The following is a 20,695-nucleotide window of genomic DNA, read 5'->3' as shown; positions in this document are numbered from 1 at the left end:
ACCTTGCACAGATTGTTCATTTACCTACAAGAATACAGGACAATCCTAACCATAAAGCCAGCATGCTTGATCTTTTTCTCACAAACAACCCTTCTAAATACACGGTTGAAGTGAGAGATCCTTTACACACCTCAGATCACAACTTGGTGATTGTCTCTTCTCCAATGGAGCCTTTATCTCATGGCTATTCCCAACCTCATATTGTTTGGCATTACAAGAATGCAAAATGGGATGACCTGCGAGATTTCTTTTCTTCTTTTCCTTGGTCGGATTACTGTTTCAAAACTTCTGATGTCAATGTTTGCTCAGATAGTATCAGTGAAATTATTTTTGCAGGAATGGAATCCTTTATCCCACACTCCACTTTACAATCTCATCCTTAATCTAAACCTTGGTTTAACAATAAATGTGCTAAGGCTGTTCAAGAGAAGAACATTAAATATCATAATTGGCTTGTTTCTAATTCTTTGGTTTAATTTTCTGCCTACACCAAAGCTCGCAACAATTGTAAAGCAGTTATTAATCAGTCCAAACTAGATTTTGAACAGGCTAAGACTAGAAAATTTGCTTCTTGCCTAACGGTAGCCGAGCATTCTGGTCTCTTGCAAAAGCTATTGGCCGCAACTTTTGCCCATCTCTGCTCCCACCTCTGTCCAAACCAGATGGTTCTGTTGTCACTTCAGCCAAGGATAAAGCTGACCTGCTAGCATCCAATTTTTCTTCCAATTCATGTATTAATGATCTTGGTAAAACACTTCCCACCATTCCCAGCACGATCCATTCAATGCCTCCTGTGGTCTTCTGTCAAAAGGACGTCAGAAGGATTTTGACGAATCTTGATGTTAAGGAAGCTCCAGGTCCCGATGGTATTTCTCCACTTGTTCTCAAAACCTGTGCTCCTGAACCTACCCTGTTCTTTAACGCCTTTTTTCACATACCTATTCCAAAGGAGTTTTGCTTTTTGCTTGGAAATTTGCTCATATCCAGCCAGTTCCTAAAAAGGGTGACAAATCCCTCCCATCCAATTATCGTCCCATTGCAACTACTTCTACTCTTCCTAAAGTAATGGAGAAATCAATTAACCGCCAAGTCTTAAACTACCTAGAAACTTTCTGTCTGATCAACGATCGCCAGTATGGATTCCGTCAGTGTCGATTCACTGGTGATATTCTGGCTTATGTTACCCATTTATGGACTAATTCAATAGAAAAGTTCGGTGAAACACAAGCAGTTGCTCTTGACATCTCAAAGGCTTTTGATCGTGTTTGGAATAAAGGTCTTCTAAACAAGCTTCCATCTTATAGTTTTCCAACTGTTTTTTGTAATTGGTTATCCAGTTTTCTCTCTGATCGCTCACTGAGGGTAATGGTAGATGGCTCTCTGTCTTCTAACTTCTCCACTAATGCTAGTGTCCCCCAAGGTTCAGTTCTTTCCCCTACTCTTTTCCTCTTGTATATTAATGATCTTCTTCCATTGACTGGAAATCCTATCCATAGTTTGCCGATGATAGCACATTGCATTCCTCATTCCATTTTGAGAATCCGTGCCCTGCTCAATCAGCTTCAACTTCTCGAAAATCTGCTACGAATTCCTTAAATGCCGATCTTCAGGTAATTCTCCAGTGGGGCAAAGACAACTTAGTTGATTTCGACCCTTCTAAAACTCAGTCTTGTCTTATATCTCACAAAAAGGATTCTTCTGCTCCTATGCTTATCTTTAGTGCCACTCCAATTTCTAGGCAAAATGATATATCTCTTTTGGGGATTACCCTGACTTCTAATCTCTCTTGGCACAAGGACATTACAAATTTTGCTTCCTCTGCATCTAAAAAACTTGGTTTTATTTTTCGCTCTCGACGTTTCTTTTCTTCCAAACAACTGTTCACTCTGACAAATCACAAATTTGCCCTACCATGGAATATTGTTCCCACATCTGGGGTGGTGCCCCCAAAACCTCTCTCAGGCTTCTTGATTCCATTCAGAAGAGGGCAGTTAGGTTAATTAATGATGCGTCTCTAACAGAGTCTCTCCAATCACTGTCTCATAGATGCACTGTTTCTGCTGCATGCCTCTTCTACATATATTTCCATGGGTGCTGTTCTGAATTGGCTTCTATAATGCCTGCTCTCTCTTTCAAAACAGTCCGAACATGTGCCGCCACCAGCCAACATCCATTTACTGTCCAACTTCAAACTCACAGAACCAACTTTTCATCTTCCTCATTTATTCATTCAACTGCCGTTTTCTTGAACAATCTTCCTTCATACATATTTCCTGAAAATTACAGTCTACAGAAGTTCAAGTCCAATGTCAACAAATATCTTCTTTTGTCTTCTCAACCTCCAATCCAAGCACAGTACCAGGCACTATAGGTTCTAATACCTCTTGTGTTTGGGGTTTACATAAAAAAAAAAAAACCATATGGCTAATAATAATAATATATTAGATCAGGATGTCTACCACAGGCACATAGACAGCCTTCAAGTATTATGCCCCCCAGATTTAAAACTAACATGTTCTCACACTGCCTTCTGAAAATATTAATTTTTAATAATCAGGTTTTTTTTGTATTGCTTCCTCGTCCTTGATTATTTTTATTATTATATTTAGCCATATGGTGCAAAGGAAGCCTGAGGTTTTTGCTGCACCAGTGAAAAAAAAAATTTTCTCAGTTACACTGTGAGAGAGAGAGAGTGTCAAAAGTAGAAGAGAATCACTAAGAAAGAGAAGAATTATGATATCCAGCTCAGAACCCTGTGTGTGCCAAGCCCATACTCAACAGATGTGAACCCCTGGGGTTTTATGCAATACTTCCTCAGAATTTAGCAATATTATTATAACCATATAATAGAAATGTGATTAGTATTATATAATAATTGGTGTTTTCTTATTTGATTTGTAAATGTAAGAAAACACCTGCAAATATCAATGTAGATAATTAAAATTAAATTCTATTTTGAAAAATGCATAATTAGTGATAAGAAACTGGTCTTGTGGCCCGCAACCCACTTGGCCTGTGATCGTCAGCATTTTATGTTTTGACCCTCCCCAACCAAGAGGTCGAAAACCCCTGTAATAAATCAACAATCGAGCGATGGCTGAAGGCCAGTAAATAACGGACTGCTGGAACAAACTTCCATCTAGTGGCAAATTGCCACTAGATGGAAGGGGCAAGTTGCCCCAAGGGTGAAAGGGATGCACTGCACCCAGGCAGCAATGTTCAAGGGGTGCCTGAAAACCTGAAACTTACATACAAGTATGAAGAAAATTTTAAAGAGGGTGCCAAATTTCAATTGGCACAAGGAAACCACATACCCAAGGAATGCCCCTGGCAATAACTGCACATACAACTGTGGTAATGATTGTTAAAACTCTCATGTGACAGTGACTGTTTGGCAATGACTGTCATGTTTCAGTTGGCTTGGCAATTTCTGTATATTGTTGTTGTTGTTCTGGAAGCTTAATGGCACATAAGCTGCTAAGGCTATAATGTGCCTCATTTCTGTATAGCTTCTTATTACTGACTTAAACACAGAACTTTCTCTGAAGGGTGGGGGAGATGTTACATCACATATATTGTATAGGTCAAGAGCATATTTTAAGCTCATACTGCTCCCATATTTTTTTGAGTGAAAATTTATATTGTATTCATAATGCGGCTAATTTCTCCCTAATCTATCATAAGACGTTTCCATGTTATGTAAACGTTTATCAGAGAGGATATCCTCACTAAAATCGGATGCACCTAAATCTAAACTGCAGCGATAAACATTATGGTATAACATAACAAAAAAACGTCAATACATCATCGGATATACTATCCCTACCTTCTAATTCCCTGCTCGTGTGTTTCCAGTTCACTCCTGGGTCCGTTAGCCATGGCTAGATACCGATTGTATACAATATAAACTGCAAGTGTTGAAATTACATTCCTGGGAAGAACATTCTGTTGTATGGAAAATGGAACACTGCTACTGATTGAAACATTAGCATAGAGAACTCATTGCGCTTTGCAACACAATGCTAATTATTCTTAACGTGCTTTGAAAATGTGTTTTTTCATCGACTATTTTCAAACTAAAAATACTACAACATAATCGCATCGCACTTATCAACGACAACCGTTACATAACACGGCTCTTTTATCTAACATGAATTTTACACACCTCGGCATCATCGATCAGTAACCAACATTCTCAAGGCCACCTAGATTACTGTATAGAGTAAAAGTCAAAATCGAATGAATTAAATAAAATAGCAAATTAAATAAAATATTAAAAATGATAGTAAAGAAAATAAATTTGGCTTGTTCAATTTTTGATGATTTTGTTGGGAGATCTGAGCTGTACTGCTTGACATTTTGCAAAGCCAAGCTTTCGACTTTATATAGTATAAACAGCAATGGTTCTGAAACAGTTTGGTTATGTTAATAAATTATAACTTTGTAAACAAGCTCAAAATGTTCATTAAACGTCTCTGGTGCTCTACTGTCGTTTTCGTAGATCGCATTTTGAGAATCAGTGGTCTTAATTTGCGCGAATGGAAAGCTTTTTGGCAGGGATGGGAATGAAGGAAAGGCTAGTCAACACACCGGCTAAGGAATTTGCATCACTAAAAGTCTACATCGGGGAGGGGAGGGGAGGGGAGGGGGGGTCCAATTTTATAAAGTGGAAAGGATAAGAGAACCGTATCTGGGACTGCCTCGGTCCAAATTAATTCATTTTTGAATGGTACTTTTTACATGTGGTTTGAATTTTATTCGGATGAAGTAACAGCGCAGTATATAATAATAAATGCATGCAATTTATTGTCTTATTTGACACAATGAATTGCATCTTCTAAAGAAAATTACGCTGCTCTAATCTTCAGCTCTTCTTAAAGAAAAATATTGATTGTGCATAAAGATTCTTTGCTTATGACACTACCAGTAATCAGAATGGGCTACAGCACACCAGAAAACCGTTCCGGTTCGTTAGATACATCGGTAATACCATGTGCATATTAATAATTAAAATTAATATATTTTAATAAGGAAAGTAGGGGCGGCAGAATACAATAAGCCTGATAAGCACGGCATAGACGCGCCAATATCTGGAAGGTGCCGAAATTCAAAATTTGTATTATAATAATATTTAACCAAAGTACCTGGAGGGCGGCAAAAACCCTAGCGCTGCTCCTGAACGAAAGTTCCATTTGGTTAGATATTCCATCTCTAAACCTTGGAATAAGTCTTCTTCTATTACACAGTTATGTACACTGTCCTGAAAAAGTCAAATCCTCCCATTGCTGGAAATTGTGTAACTATCAAAACCGGATTTACTGAGGTGGAACAACCAGTTTCTCCATCGCCCAAAGGTTGTGAGGGTATGAAACAATACATTATGTTCGGGGACCCTCCTCGCAGATAGCAGTGGTTATAAAAGGTTTGAACACGAATTCTGTCGGCAACGAGAGGAACTTTTATAGCTTTTTTTCGCAACGTGGTTGAGTAAATCAGTCTCCTGAAATGGTTGCATGGTTTTTCTCCTGTAAACTCTGGTATTTCCCCAAGTAAACTGAAAAATTAATTCAGTAACGGGTGAGTGAGTGATTTTGATTTTATTGGCGTAAAAACGACTACGGTTATACTGCGCCATTCAGTAACGGATACGATATACTAATGTCTCAGGGGCTCAGTTGCTTTTGCACTTAATGTGCACTTAACCAGGGCCGATGCGACCTTATTTTTAGGGTCTCTAAAAACATATGCAGCAAGTTTTTAGACCCACTAAATTTTAAATTGGTGAATACAAAATATGACTACCTAAATTAGGCATTGGTGAATACGAAATATGCAAATAATTTGCCTATATAGGTGATATATCAGTGGATAATCCATCTCACATTGCGAATTGCATCCTTATTTTCCCGCGCATGTTTATGCTGAATGATGATCACATGGAAAGCTAAATGAGTGTTGGAAGAGATGACAGTTGGATGTCACATGAGGAAAATGTCTATGCATGCCATTGCTCAGGAATTACACATTCATAAGTCGATTATTGGGATGATACTTACCCCAAGAAGTGACGTGGTAGGTATAAAATACTAACTAGGATTTGAGATGCCTTCAGTTGGTTAGATAATTATCTAACCAACTGAAGGCATCTCAAATCCTAGTTAGTATTTTATACCTACCACCATCAGACCACTTTCATCTCACCATCAGACCCTACAGAATCTCAGTTTTGGCTGCAAGTGACTACAGAAAAATTCTTTCCATGGCACATAGAAGATGCAAACCATGAATTTTCAACAACCAGATGCAGCCGAAAATCTTATATAATAATAAAAACAAATGCACATTTAAAACTGGAATGGCGAGGCGCATACTAATATAGACCAGGGATAAATAGAAATCAATCCTGTGGATCTAAAAATCATGCTACACGTTGATAGGTGTTTTGGAGTGTGGAGGATCTTGGAAGATTACCTAAGTGTATTGTTCCAAATGTGAGAAGGAAGAAGGCCGAGGAATGAGAGTGGTAATAAATGGGCATTGCTGTACGTGGAACAATGTTATTAGTGGGGACCCCCAGGATTCGGTGCTGGAGCCATTGTTGTTTTGTGTATTTATCAATGATATTGATGAAGGTATATCAGGCTTAATGTCCAAGTTTGCAGAAGATACAAAGGTTGGCAGCATTGTTGCTGATAGTAAAGACAGTATGCTACTGCAACAGGATCTACAAAAGTTAGGCAGATGGACTGAGAAGTGGGAACTGAAATTTAATATTGACAAATGCAAAGTACTGCACATGGGTACCAGTAACCCAAGCGAAACGTACAAACTGTGTGGTATACCCTCAGGGAGGTGGAGAATGAAAAGACCTAAGGGAAATTCTGCAGTCGGATATTAAGTTCTCAGGACAGTGCAGCGGGCTGCTAGAGCAGCTCACTGAGTTTTATCCATGATATATAGGAATTTTGCTAGCAGAGACAAGGAAGTGATTATACCTTTGTATAAGGTAATGGTCAGGCCACACATAGAGTACTGCCTACAGGTCTGGAGGCCTCATTTTAGAAAGGATGTGGAGTTGCTAGAACGAGTACAGAGAAGGGCAACAAGGTTGGTGAGAAGAACAAAGGAGTTCTCTTACCAGGAGAAGCTTAAATTTTGTAAGTTGCAGCATCTGGAGACTGGGCACCTGCAAAATGATCTGATTGAGATATACAAGGCCTTGAATGGTTTGAGCAAGCTCAATGCTAATGGGATACTTCCACTTGCTGAGATTAAGAACCCAAAGTGGCATAGATTCAAATTGAGGAAAGACAGTTGTAAAATAGTTGTGCGGAAGTTTGCCAGTTTGCCTTTAGCCAGCGGGTAGTTGATTTCTGGAACAGACTTCCATCTGTTGTTGTGGAAGATGATAGCTTAAATAAATTTAAGGCTGAACTAGACAAACATTTGGAGTGACCGGATGGGTGAAATGGGCAGGGTTTTTTTTTTTTTTTTTGGCTGATGCTCTATAAGCTTGCTACATTGCATTGCATCAAATGCCTCAACTAATGCTAATTTCTCGTCGTATAGACCAGCTACATTTTCCGAAAGCATGCAACCATTAATTCTGCCTAATACACTGAAGCCTCGGGACAATTTTGTGTATCCTACATTGTGGCAATTTTGTGGAAGCAGATACATTATTCAACATATACTACGGCTCCATTTGAATCCGTCCATGTATATTACACCCTTTATGGAAATAACACATAAGTGTGAACGAGGTTGTTGTCAGGAAACCTTAATATAATAATTTTTATTGGCTATTTTCACTCCGATCGTCAGTTAATCACAGGCGTTCGCAAGGTTTCATTTTCTCTCGGAAACCCGGGTTTTTCTTCCAGCAAAACAGAGAGACTGACCACAGAAGTTAGAAATACAGTATAATGGTTGTTGTTGTTGTTATTCTTGTGATAGTTTTTAAGAGCATCAGCGGTAAATTAAGGCCATATTACTCCGAGTATACTGTTTGTAAATTGCGCTGTCGATTTCGAGATTCTGGGGTAGATTTTCTGTTTGCTGGTCGAAAAACCCAAATTTGCTGGAGAAAATTAATGGAGGCACTAGTTAAAGAAGCACTGCAGGATCATCTAGACAAGACTTCAGCTATAGCTCGGACACAGCATGGTTTTGTTAAGGGGAAGTCTTGCCTGACCAATTTGTTTGGATACTATGATGCAGTCACAAAGGAACTGGATGCAGGGAATAACTTTGATATTATATACTTGGATCTTAGAAAGGCTTTTGATACTGTTGCACATGGAAGACTGCTGCACAAATTAGAGCAGTGTGGCATTGGAGGCAAATTGCTGCTGTGAATAAAGGGGTGGCTGAGGGGGAGAAGACAGAGAGTGGTAATCAATGGACACTGCTCTTCCTGGACTAATGTTATTAGTGGAGTCCCTCAGGGCTCAGTGTTGGGTCCATTATTGTTTTCTGTATTCATAAATGATATTGATGAGGGTATATCAAGCTTAATGTCGAAGTTTGCAGACGATACAAAGGTAGGCAGGGTTGTCAAGGACACTACTGATACTATGCTGCTGCAACAGGATCTGGAAAGGTTGAGCAGATGGGCTGAGAGGTGGCAAATGAAGTTTAACATTGACAAATGTAAAGTACTACACATGGGAAACAGCAACCCCAGAGCAACGTATCAACTCAGTGGTACTACACTGACAGTGGTAGAGAACAAAAAGGACCTGGGGGTAATTGTGCAGGCAGATATGAAGTTTTCTGAGCAGTGCAGACGGGCTGCAAGAGTAGCTCATGGTGTATTGTCAATGATATATAGGAATTTTTCTAGCAGGGATAAGGAGGTGATTATTCCCTTGTATAAGGCAATGGTCAAGCCACACCTAGAGTACTGTATACAGGTTTGGAGGCTTCATTTCAAGAAGGATGTAGAGCTGCTGAAACGAGTACAGAGAAGGGCAATAAGATTAGTGAATGGAACAAAGGGGTGCGCTTATGAAGAAAGGCTTAAGTTTTGCAAATTACAGTGTCTGGAGACTAGGCACCAGCGAGGTGATCTGATAGAGGTGTATAAAGCCTTGAATGGTTTGAGCATGCTCAATGCTGATGGGATTCTTCCTCTCGCTCAGAATAATCACCTGAGCGGGCATAAATTCAAATTGAGGAAAGACAGATGCAGGATAGACGTGCGGAAATTTGCCTTTAGCCAGCGGGTGGTTGGTTTCTGCAACAGACTTCCATCCCTTGTCGTGGAAGTTGATAGCCTAAATAAGTTTAAGGCTCAGATGGACAGATATTTTGAACGAACAGAGGGGTGAAGTGGAAGTGGTTTTTTTTTTTTTTTTTGGCTGATGCTGCATAAGCTTGCTTTGCATCAAATGCCTCTACTAATGCTAATGCTAAAAACCATGCTACCCTCGCCTGAGACCTACTAACTCAGCCATTGTAATAAAGGTCCATAAAAATTCCTCATGTGATCGAAGCGACTCGAACTCATGTCTTTTCCATCCTGTGTGGAGAGGACTGTGATCCTACCAACTGTGCCACCCACGAATTCCGTAATATAAAGACTGGATTGTTCCCCAGTAACCATATAACAATATTTTTAAGAGTCCAATTTGATCAATCAGAATGGATAAAATGGTGTGATCACTGTGCGCAGAAGCGTAGCACAAGGCTCTGCATTGTGTGAAGGGATGCTATAGAGTAGATCTTAAGTAGATCCCGAATGGTATTTGCTGAATGTGGAGGTGAACGATATCTGACAACAGGGGCGTATTAAGTGGTGGGCAGAGGGGGCATATGTCCCCTCTTAACCAAAAATTTGAAATTAAAGAAAAAGAACGCAAGAGGCGTTCTAAAAAAAAAAAAACTGAAAAGCTTGGTCTCCATGCCCACCCTCCTTACGATGATACCTGAACCTGGTTGACATGCCTCCCCTTACAGTGGTACCTGGATATGCCACTGTCCAACAAGGTCAGAAAATTCAACAGTCATAATACAATTTCCAACTAATTTTTCTTTTTGACATCCTAGATGAAATTGGTCAGAAATAGAAGTAACACAGAATATAGTAACAATGAATGCTTCAACTGCTATGGGAACAACTGGTGTGTATCAAGTGCTAAATGGCTGAATCAATATTATCGATTTTTTGGTAATTAATTCATCGGGATAACGTGGTTTGAAGTAGGTATCTTTTGGAATTACCTGTATAAGTGCCTAGTAGAAGATTTCATGATTCCAAATTAAAGTAAAAACTCCGAAATTTGAAAACAAAATTAAAATAAAAACTCCGAAATCCGCATAAAATTCCTCCGTCATCATTAAACCCATTCGTGTTATTCTAACAAGAAGAGCTGTCTTAAATAAAGACCCACATCTGCACTATTGCTGAAACTGCGATTTAAATTTGTAAAAAAAAATGTTATTAATTGGTTGGATAAAATGAGAGATTTTGTGGTGTTAATTTGAAATATGTTCTGCGACAGATGACAATTTACAGACTGGTACTAATTATTTTGCTAAACAAAATACACATTTCTCCTGCATATGCAACAAGGAGCAATGTGCATCAGAAGATGCAACTTTATTTGTATGGTTCATTAACATCTCCGATCATACTGCGCTGTACATCGACAAAGACAATATGGTGTTCACAGTGTAGCGTTATTCAGTTTCTTACCACAATGGCATCTCTCTATCAGACATTCATTAGGAAAAGTATATATCAGGTCATTTAGTGTACAAATGGGTAAATCGTTACCTGAAGAAAGAACTCTGAAGGACAACCTCACAGAGTTGCCAGAGAAAAATAAATGTCTTGGCAGAAATGGAATCATGGTGAATCAATGGTTGTTGTTGTTGTTGTTGTTGTAGGGTTTTAGTTGTCAGTGACTTTGATCATAATGAGTCCTATATATTTGTCTCTAAATTGTGTGTATCCCGTTGTCGATTTACCTGTTTGCTGAACGAATATCCAATTTTACAGGAGTAAAACCGTGCTTCCTCACCTGAGACGGACTATCACATGGATGAAATAGTCTGTCTCAGGACTAAGGAGATTGAACTCAGATCTTTTCCACCTGCTGTGATTTACTCAAAGAGGTAACTCTTTCAGAGGTAACTGTATTTCCGCAAAGAGGTAACTACCATCAGGGGTAAAGGGAAGGGTTTTTGCTTTCGTAACGGCAACTACGGTGGTCTGAGACTATTTAATTTCTATACGGTGGGACCAACTGATGATATTACCAACAGCAAATTCAAAATGGGAAGCATTCAACGAATTTATCTTGGAAGCTACTAGGCTTTACATACCAACTAAGAAATATTGTTCAAGGTTTAGGCCTAAATGGATGTCATATGAACTAATGAGCCATATGGCTGAGAAGAAAAATCCATGGGATACATATAAATTAATGGTTGACATGGAAGCCTACAATAGATATAAGCTGGTCTGTAACCAAGTCACAAAGGAGATTAGGCAGGCAAAGGCAGATTATGAGAAATCCTTGGCAAAGGATGCAAATAAAAACAACAAAGAGTTCTTTACCTATGTAAACTCTAGAAGGAAAGGGATGAATCAGATTGGTCCACTGGATATTGATGGTTCAACTGTTGATGATCCTGTTCAGGTGGCTAACAAACTAAATGAGTATTTTGCATCTACATTCACCCATGAGGAGTTATTCAGGGAGGGGAATGCCAGAGGTGAGTTAAACTCTGGCAGTGAGCTAGATGATTTTGTAATAACTGAGAAGAAAGTTGAGGAGAAATTGTTGAAGATGAACATAAAAAAGGCACCCGGGGTGGACGGGATCTATCCAGTTATATTAAAGGAGGCAGCAAAGGAAGTAAGCAAACCCTTAGCCATAATTATGAGAGCTTCTTTGGACTGAGGGGAGGTACCCATGGACTGGAGATGTGCAAATGTGACGCCAATTCACAAAGGAGGATCAAAGGGTGACACAAGTCGCCCTCTGATCCTCCTTTGTGAATTGGGGTCACATTGATCCCGCTTTGTGAATTAGTTTAACTCCTGTTCAGAAAAATTAATGGAGGCACTGTTTAAAGTAACGCTGCAGGATCATCTAGACAAGACTTCAGTTATAGCTCGGACACAGCGTGGTTTTGATAAGGGAGAGTCTTGCCTGACCAATTTGATTGGATACTATGATGTGGTCACAAAGGAACTGGATGCAGGGAATAACTTTGATATCATATATTTGGATCTTAGAAAGGCTTTTGATACTGTTGCACATTCACAGTCCTCCCCACTGGGTGGAAAAGGCCCAGGTTCCAATCTCGTCGATGAGGCGAGGAATTTTAATGGGCTTTTTTTACTCCGTGGCTGAATTAGTCGGTCTCAGGCGTAGGTAGCAAGGTTTTCCCCCAGAATCTGGAGTTTTTTCCAGCAAAACAGACAAATCGACTAGAGAACATATGCAATTAACAGGCATATGACACACAGCACTGCAGATGAATTGAATTATTCGGGTGGCCTAAAAATAAGTTTTTTTTTTTTTTTTAGTGGCATCGTCACTGTCCTCCCCACACCGGTGGAAAAGGCCCGGGTTCGAATCCCGTCGATGACGCGGGGAACTTTAATGGTTTTTTTTCACTCTGTGGCTGAGTTAGTCTGTCTCAAGGGAAGATAGCAAGGTTTTTCCCCCATAAACTGGGATTTTTTCGTCCAGGATAACAGGCAAATCGACCAGAGAAAACACGCAATTTACAGACATAATACACCGAGTGATCACTGAATTATGACCACCTACCTAATACTTCGTAGGTCCTCTTTTTGTCTTCAGCACAGCAGCTATCCGACGTGGCATTGATTCAACATGTCGGAAGCGTTCGGGAGGTATGGCCAACCAAGCTGTGTGTAATGCGGTCAGCAATGCAAGTATAGAGGTGATTGGTGTATCTATACGCCTGATATGCCTTTCCATAGCGTCCCACAAGTGCTCTATGGGATTGATATCGGCGGAGTTCGGAGGCCAATCGATATGCTGGCAGTCAGAACTGTGTTCCTCAAACCATTCCTGCACAACAAGTGCTTGATGGCTTGGAGCATTGTCATCTTGAAAGACACCATCGCCATTCGAAAAAGTGTAACATAGCGGGGTGTATGTTACACACAGTCAGCAAGCAGTTGACAATAGTGGAGATCACACTGATACGTTGTTCCACATGCACCAGGGATCCAAGTTGCTGCCAGTGAAACATGCCCCACACCATACAACCGCCTCCACCAGCCTACACTTTTGATACCATGCATGATGGATCAAGAGCCTCACGTTGTTGATCCCAAATCCATACATGACCATCCACGGTGTGGAGTAAATAAGGTGACTCATCCGACCAGCACACCTTCTTCAAGTCTTTTAACATCCAACTTGCATGCTCTTTGCACCAGGCGAGTCTTTTACCCCGATGAACCTTGGTTAGGAGAGTATGCCATAGGGGTCGTCTGCTGGTACAGCCCATACGTGCGATGCATGATCATGCCAGATATTGTTCCGGGTTTGCCCATGTTGTATTCGGTAGTTAACTCTTGAACAGTGCTGCGCCTGTACAAGTCGTCGGAGCCGGTGCTCACCTCTAACTTCAACCTTTCGCTGACCTTTGCAGTTTTGCAATTGAGTCATTGTTTGATCATTTTGACGCCAGTCCCGGTACACTTTAATTACGGCAGCTCTCGAACATCCCACCAATTCAGCCGTTTGGGAAATCTAGGTACCATCTCGTCGAGCTTCCACAATCTGTGCTTTATCAAAGTTCGATAAATCCTTCCTTTTACCCATCACGCTCGGAATTTTACTACCTACTGAACCACTGACACCTTATCTATGCTACATAGGTCGACTAACTGCGCACACTCGTACCTAACGTTGTCAACGGGTCGCATTCACTGTTCATAAGGGTGGTCATAATTCAGTGATCATTCAGTGTATATAAACGGGTATACGTAAGGAATTACGGTGGCCCTAATATAATAATTTGAATTTTTTTTTTTTTTTTGTGCTACCGGCAAAGTCAATATAATGAGGGGTGGGGCGTGATGACCAGGTGTTGTTCTTCCCACCTGCTAAGAGCCAGGTACCGGCCAACAACAACAAAAGAACACATCATAACATTTACACACCCAGCACACTACATACAAATGGCCGGTTTTGGCGTAAACTTCAACACAAGTACAATAGCAGCTAATGGAGGAACCGTGGGGTCCATCACAACAACATATGAATATCCCTGAGCTACCAGCCAAGGCAGGTAGCATGACAGGTCATGATGTGGCCAGGGAGCTAAATATCACAACCGCATCTAATTATTATATTATATCATAACCGTCGTCCCCACACCAGGTGGAATAGACCTGAGTTCAAATCTCGTTGATGACGTTAGGAATTTTTATGGGTCTTTTTCACAGTATGGCTGAGTTAGTCAGTCTCAGGCAAGGGAAGCAAGGTTTTTCATCCCGAAACGGCGTAAAAGTTGTGTCCAGCTACCAGAAAATCGACCACAGAACACACGCGATTCGCAGGCGGTATATAAGGTGCAATATGGCCTTAGCCACTGATGCTCCTAAAACCCTACTACAACAACAAAGTAGTATTGTAAGGTGTAAATAATACATCTATAAAATTGCAGTAATATAGGGCACTTGTTTGTTTGTTTGTTATTTGGTTTTTAGGAGCATTAGCAACTAAGGCCATATTGCTCCGGGATATGCGGTGGTCATTCCCTGACCTTTCCGCATCCTCCGTATTTGGTGGTGAGGGGCTCGAACCCCGGTCTAATCAAGAAGCCTGTGCTACGCACTGCTGCTCCTTCCCACCTGGCTATGGAGGCGCATAGGGCACTTAAAAATGTACATAACATCAATATTGGGTGCAGCATTCATGGTGCCATGTGCTACGACCAATAAATCCATTTCACACCACAAGAAGGTAATCGATGATTGGCAGTCTTAAAGTGCATCTTCTGTCTAGCAGTGCCCAGAAACTTTGTTTCCGGGGAAGGGTGGAGCATCATGAGCTGTCATACATGTAAAAGCGCAATTATGTAATATAAAAAACAGTGTTCTTTGGACTGGGCTTTATTTCTATCCATGATCACGCCTATGCTTCTGTCAGTCAGTATTTTTCACTGACCTTATTGTGCCTTAGATTCAATGCCATGGTTGGACTTCTTCAGCACATTGACGGTTTGCACACTAAAATATTTAATTCCTTAGTGATGGTATGCACGCCCGCGTAGGTAGCAGGGCTAGTATAATCGCCGTCCTCCCAACTTCAAGTGAAAAAGACCTGAATTTGTATCCCGTCAAGGACGCGAGTAATTTTTATGGTTTTTTTTTTTTTCACGTGGCTGAGTTAGTCGGTCTCAGGCGAGGAGAGCATGGTTTTTTCCTCCTGGAAACTCGACCACAGAACATAAGCAATTTACAGACATATTATGTACGGCGCAAAATGGTCTATGTTACTGATGCGTCTAATACCCCACAACAGGTATAACCTCCGAAATCGGGCGATAATTGTCATGTAAAAGTTTTGTGGAAAATTTTGGTTTACTATCAACTTCATTTATACTGCAAAATGCGTATTTAATACTACTGTAAAAATATCCACCCTCCCATTACGGTTCAATTAACACTTGGAAATTAGAGCCAGAAATAATTTGTTTATTATATATATATATATATATATATAAATAATGTGTGGTTTGTAAAATAAATAAAGTGTGTGAAAATGGAAATGAAAAGTACACACGATGCCTGAACTAAGAGTAGTTTAAGGGATAGTCGAAATTGGAAGTGAAGTAGTGGTTAAAAAGGTGAAAGAATTTGAAAAACCTAGTACAAAAATGAACTGGGACTGAGGAAGCAAACAATAAACAAAAAATATACAAATAATAATAATAATAAATAACAAAGAAATAAATAAGTAAATAACACTGTATTCAGATATGGGAGGGAATTTTAGCAAGAGGTCGAATCAGGGGATAGCAAATATGCAAAGTCTGAATATAGTAAACGAAAATATGATACATTAGCCAGGAAATTCATCAGGGGACTTCTCCTGACCATGTATCAGGCACTGCGTTTCCAAACTTGTCTGTAGTATTAGAAAAAGGAGGGAAGTAAATATGCGGCCTTTATCGTAATACTAATAAACAAGGTAGTCCCTATGCAGTGTAAAAATTAAGTTAATAATGTAATTTAAAATAAATACAAATTTACAAAAGTGTAATGTGAAATATATAATACAAATATATGTGAAGTGCGAAAGGGATGAAAGATGATTAAATTAACGTGGTTAAAAATTCAAATTCAAATATATATTTGAATTTTAGAGAAATTTGATTGAAAAAGTGTGGACAAGTGTGGTATAGGGAATGGTAAAATTCTTGGGGTGGGGAAGGGGAAAAAATGATGGTAAAAAGAAGGCGAAAATAGCGATAGGATTGAGGATAGACGGAGCGTTCGTATTACACTAATAGTTTTACGAACGGGAAAAAAATAGAAAAAGACAGTATAAAGATAAAAAAAATAATAATAATAATAAATAAAAATAATTTTTTTCCCGTTCGTAAAACTATTAGTGTAATACGAGGGTGATACGAACTCTCCGTCTATCCTCAATCCTATCGCTATTTTCACCTTCTTTGACCATAATTTTCTCCCCTTCCCCACCCCAAGAATTTTACCATTCTCTATACCATATGCTTGTCCACACTTTTTCGATCAAATTTCTCTGCTTTATATTTGAATTTTAATTTTTAACCAAGTTAATTTAATTACCTTTCACCCCTACCGCACTTCACATATATTTGTATTATACAGTATTTCATATTACACTTTTGTAAATTTGTATTTATTTTAAATTACATTATTAACTTAATTTTTACACTGCGTAGGAACTGCCTTGTCTATTAGTATTACGATAAAGACCGCATATTTGCTTCCCCCTTTTTTCTAATACTACAGACAAGTTTGGAAACGCGGTGCCTGATACACGGTCAGGAGTAGTCCCCTGATGAATTTCCTGACTAATGTATCATATTTTCGTTTACTATATTCAGATTTTGCATATTTGCTACCCCTGATTCGACCTCTTGCTAAAATTGCCCTCCCATATCTGAATACAGTATTATTTACTTATTTATTTCTTTGTTATTTATTATTATTATTTTGTATATTTTTTGTTTATTGTTTGCTTCCTCAGTCCCAGTTCATTTTTGTACTAGGTTTTTCAAATTCTTTCACCTTTTTAACCACTACTTCACTTCCAGTTTCGACTTCCAGTTTCGACTATATATATATATATATATATAAACAAATAAGTTATATAGACAAAATAAATATGTAAAATAAGTTTTTCAAAATACTAACAAGTACATTTACTCTTGCGGAAATTGCATGTGTTCTTTGGTCGATTTGCTGTCTGCTGGACAAAAAAACCTGACTTTTCCAAAAAAATATATATACCAACTTTGCTAGCGCGAGAGCTTTATTACCCTACTTGGTGGGAAGATATGCTTAGACTTGAATATAAACGGTATAATTAAATTATTCATGAGTTATTCTGCAGAGAATCATTATCATTAAAATAGTTATAAGTTAGTCAGGGGCGGATTAAGGTCGGTTGAGGCCCCGGGCGCAGAAGAAAATATTGGGTCCCTTAAAAAGAGAGAGAGAGACAGGGAAAATAAAAATACATGTTAACCATTTTTTTTAAATAAATAAAAAATATTATGTACTATTAATGTTTTATTTCCAATAAAATTTGAATATAATATAATTAATAATAGCATAATAATAATCACAAAGTTTTGAACTAATAGTTGAACATATTAGTTTATATGTTCAACTAATTTGTTGGGGTTTTTCGTGGCCCCTTCAGAAGTCGGGGCCCGGTGCGCCCGCCGTTAAATCCGCCTCTGGTTATAGTTATAATCTTGTTATAGTCTTCCCTTACAGTCTGGTAGTAGTAGTAGTAGTAGTAGTAGTAGTAGTAGTGGCACATAATGCAAGAAAGCAAGTGTAGGAGCTTATGCAGCATCAGCCAAAAAAAAAAAAAAAAAAATCACACCATTCCCTCCAAATGCCTGTCCAGTTCCTCCTTAAATTTATTTAACCTATCAACTTCTACAACGACAGATGGAAGTTTGTTCCAGCAATTAACCACCCGCTGGCTAAAGGCAAATTTCCGCACATCTATTCTACATCTGTCCTTTCTTAATTTGAACTTATGTCCCCGTAGGTTCGTATTCTGAACAAGTGGGAGGATCCCATCAGAATTCAGCGTGCTCAACCCATTCAAGGCCTTATAGACCTCAATCAGATCACCGCGCAGGTGCCTAGTCTCCAGCCACTGCAATTTGCAGAACTTAAGCCTCTCTTGGTAAGAGGATCCCTTCATTCCCCTCACCAATCGTGTTGCTCTTCTCTGTACACGCTCAAGCAAATCTACATCCTTCCTAAAATGAGGCCTCCAGACCTGTACGCAGTACTCAAGGCGTGGCCTGACCATTGCCTTATACAGAGGGACAATCACCTCCTTTTCCCTGCTAGCAAAATTCCTATATATCATTGACAAAACCCCATGACCTGCCCTAGCAGCCTGTCTACATTGCTCAGAAAACTTCATATCTGACTGCACAATTACTCCCAGGTCTTTTTCATTTTCTACCAACTTAAGTGTAGTACCACACAGTTGGTACGTTTCTCTGGGGTTACTTCTACCCATATGCAGTACTTTGCATTTGGTTATAGTCTTCCCTTATAATTCAAGTCTACATGTAATGTGAGGATGCAAATACGAATTAATTAGAATAAGTATAGTTGTTCCGATGCCATTATCTTCAGTCCTACTTCGCATTATTATTATTATTAATAATAATGCGAAGTAGGACTGAAGATAATGGCATCGGAACATTTATTATTAATCGGAACATTATTATTAATAATAATAATAATTTGTAAGAATTATAATAAATTTACAATTGCCCCCTAGTGTAATTTACAATAATAAATTTAGAATCGCTATAAACAATTGTAAATTTATTAATAAATTTGTTATTTTTTAACAATTCTAAAAGCGACAAAAAAGTGTTTCCTCTGCCAGGAATAAATTCTTGAAAATTACTTTTAAAATCCTCATTTCGAAACATGCTGATAAGTCTCATAATTACTGAACAAACATTTTTAGACAAACTACGCATCACGTGTCTGTTGCCAAGTTTACAAAATCCGGAAAATACTTACTTCAAGCGGCCATGATAACTTTGCAGATTTTCATCTATAACTAATTCATTTCTTATAGTCATCGCTCTGTTTCGTTTTCTGTATTTAACCCGAGCCCAAAACAGTATGATACGTTTCGAAATATCAGCCAGCTTATTTGAATAGCCGTCGAGTCTTCTTATTGCCTTTGCAGCAGCCTTTGGAACTTTATAGACGTCACAAATTTCAGACAACACAAACAATAACCACGCTTACCAAAAGTTACCAGGTCACGTGGTATTTGATATTTTATCACGTGATATTTGATTCACTGCTAACTCTTCGTATTGTCTTACAACAACCCTTAAAACTTCCTTCGCAATGCTACCGTAATTCCAGACAACACAAACAATAACTACCCTTGCCAAAAGTTGCTAGATCACGTGCTATTACGCAACAATAAAAGTGATCCACAAGGTCAGGCGAATCTGTAACATGCGTGAACGCCATCAGAAACTTTCCTGGAAGGAGAGCATTTGCGAGCGTCTTCCCCCCCCCCCCCCTTCGTCCCCTACAGTACCGGCACTGTAAGGAATCGTGGCAAAGGGTTGGGATTGAAAGAGCAGGAGATCAGACAACTGAGTATGATATGGTTGAGAGTGGGGAAAGCCTTTCGAAAATCTCGCCGGAAAAACCCAAACTTTCTAGTTACGCCTCCTGGGGAGGTTGTTCTTTCGCTTGTTTATATTGCACGCCGAAAAAACTAAGGCCATGAGGCATCAGTATATTTTGTCTATAAATGTTCTTGTTTATACTTTAGCACGACCACTAGTCCAGTGGAGTCTACAATAAATCATGAATACAATCATTAGTCGTATTTAGCAGTCATGCGGGTTTGAACTACGGTCCACTCAAAGAGCTCTGTTACGTCAGGCCAAATTGCGTGTTTTCTATTATTGTTATTATTATTATTATTAGCCATATGGTGCAAGGAAGCCTGAGGCTTATGCTGTACCAGCCAAAAAACATTTATGAGTTACCCTGAGAGAGGTCAGAAGTAGAAGGGAATCACCAAGGAAGAAAAGGAATGATGATATTCAGCTCAGGACCCTGGGTGTGCCAAGCCCATACTCACCAGATGTGAGCCCCTGGGGTTATGGCATCAGTTTGTGGGGTGTAAAATCGGAGTTTCGGGGAATTAAAAATCTCCAAGACCATGTAACTCTAGATAATTCATAAGATAATTCATAAAGATAATTCATAAAAGTCTATCTCTCTAAGACAGAACTCGATCGAAAAGTACCCCGTCTTTTTACTATGTGAAAGCACAGCGATCGTAAGCACTGTGCTGTGCTAGCAGCCACAGAGTAGTAAATGTGCTAGCAGCGAAGGCTCAGCAATTAATACAAATATTATGAAGGTCAGTGCCTTGTCTACAGTCTATTTATTTTT

At 39.2% G+C, this 20,695-nt stretch overlaps 1 protein-coding gene across 3 annotated transcripts in view; it reads right to left on the bottom strand.

Annotated features, from left to right (window-relative positions):
* Positions 1-19,622, bottom strand: part of LOC150078785 ((Lyso)-N-acylphosphatidylethanolamine lipase-like) — a 60,930-nt gene extending 41,308 nt beyond the window's left edge. Inside the window, exon 1 of one of the 3 annotated variants that reach the window (XM_090382612.1) lies at positions 19,286-19,622. In XM_090382612.1, coding sequence (XP_090238738.1) covers positions 19,286-19,347 — 62 coding nt within the window. In that variant the 5' untranslated portion in view covers positions 19,348-19,622. Of the gene's footprint in view, positions 1-3,826; positions 4,085-19,285 lie in introns of those variants that run through there. The other 2 variants (XM_090382613.1, XM_090382614.1) reach the window with 2 other exon arrangements.
* Between the last annotated feature and the right edge of the window lie 1,073 nt (positions 19,623-20,695).

The sequence above is a fragment of the Mastigoproctus giganteus genome, chromosome 10 (genome assembly GCF_048544385.1).
Source record: "Mastigoproctus giganteus isolate SK-2022 chromosome 10, ASM4854438v1, whole genome shotgun sequence".
Lineage (NCBI taxonomy): Eukaryota > Metazoa > Arthropoda > Arachnida > Uropygi > Thelyphonidae > Mastigoproctus > Mastigoproctus giganteus.
The sequence above is the reverse complement of the archived record's forward strand: the minus strand, read 5'-3'. Positions and strand labels throughout refer to the sequence as shown.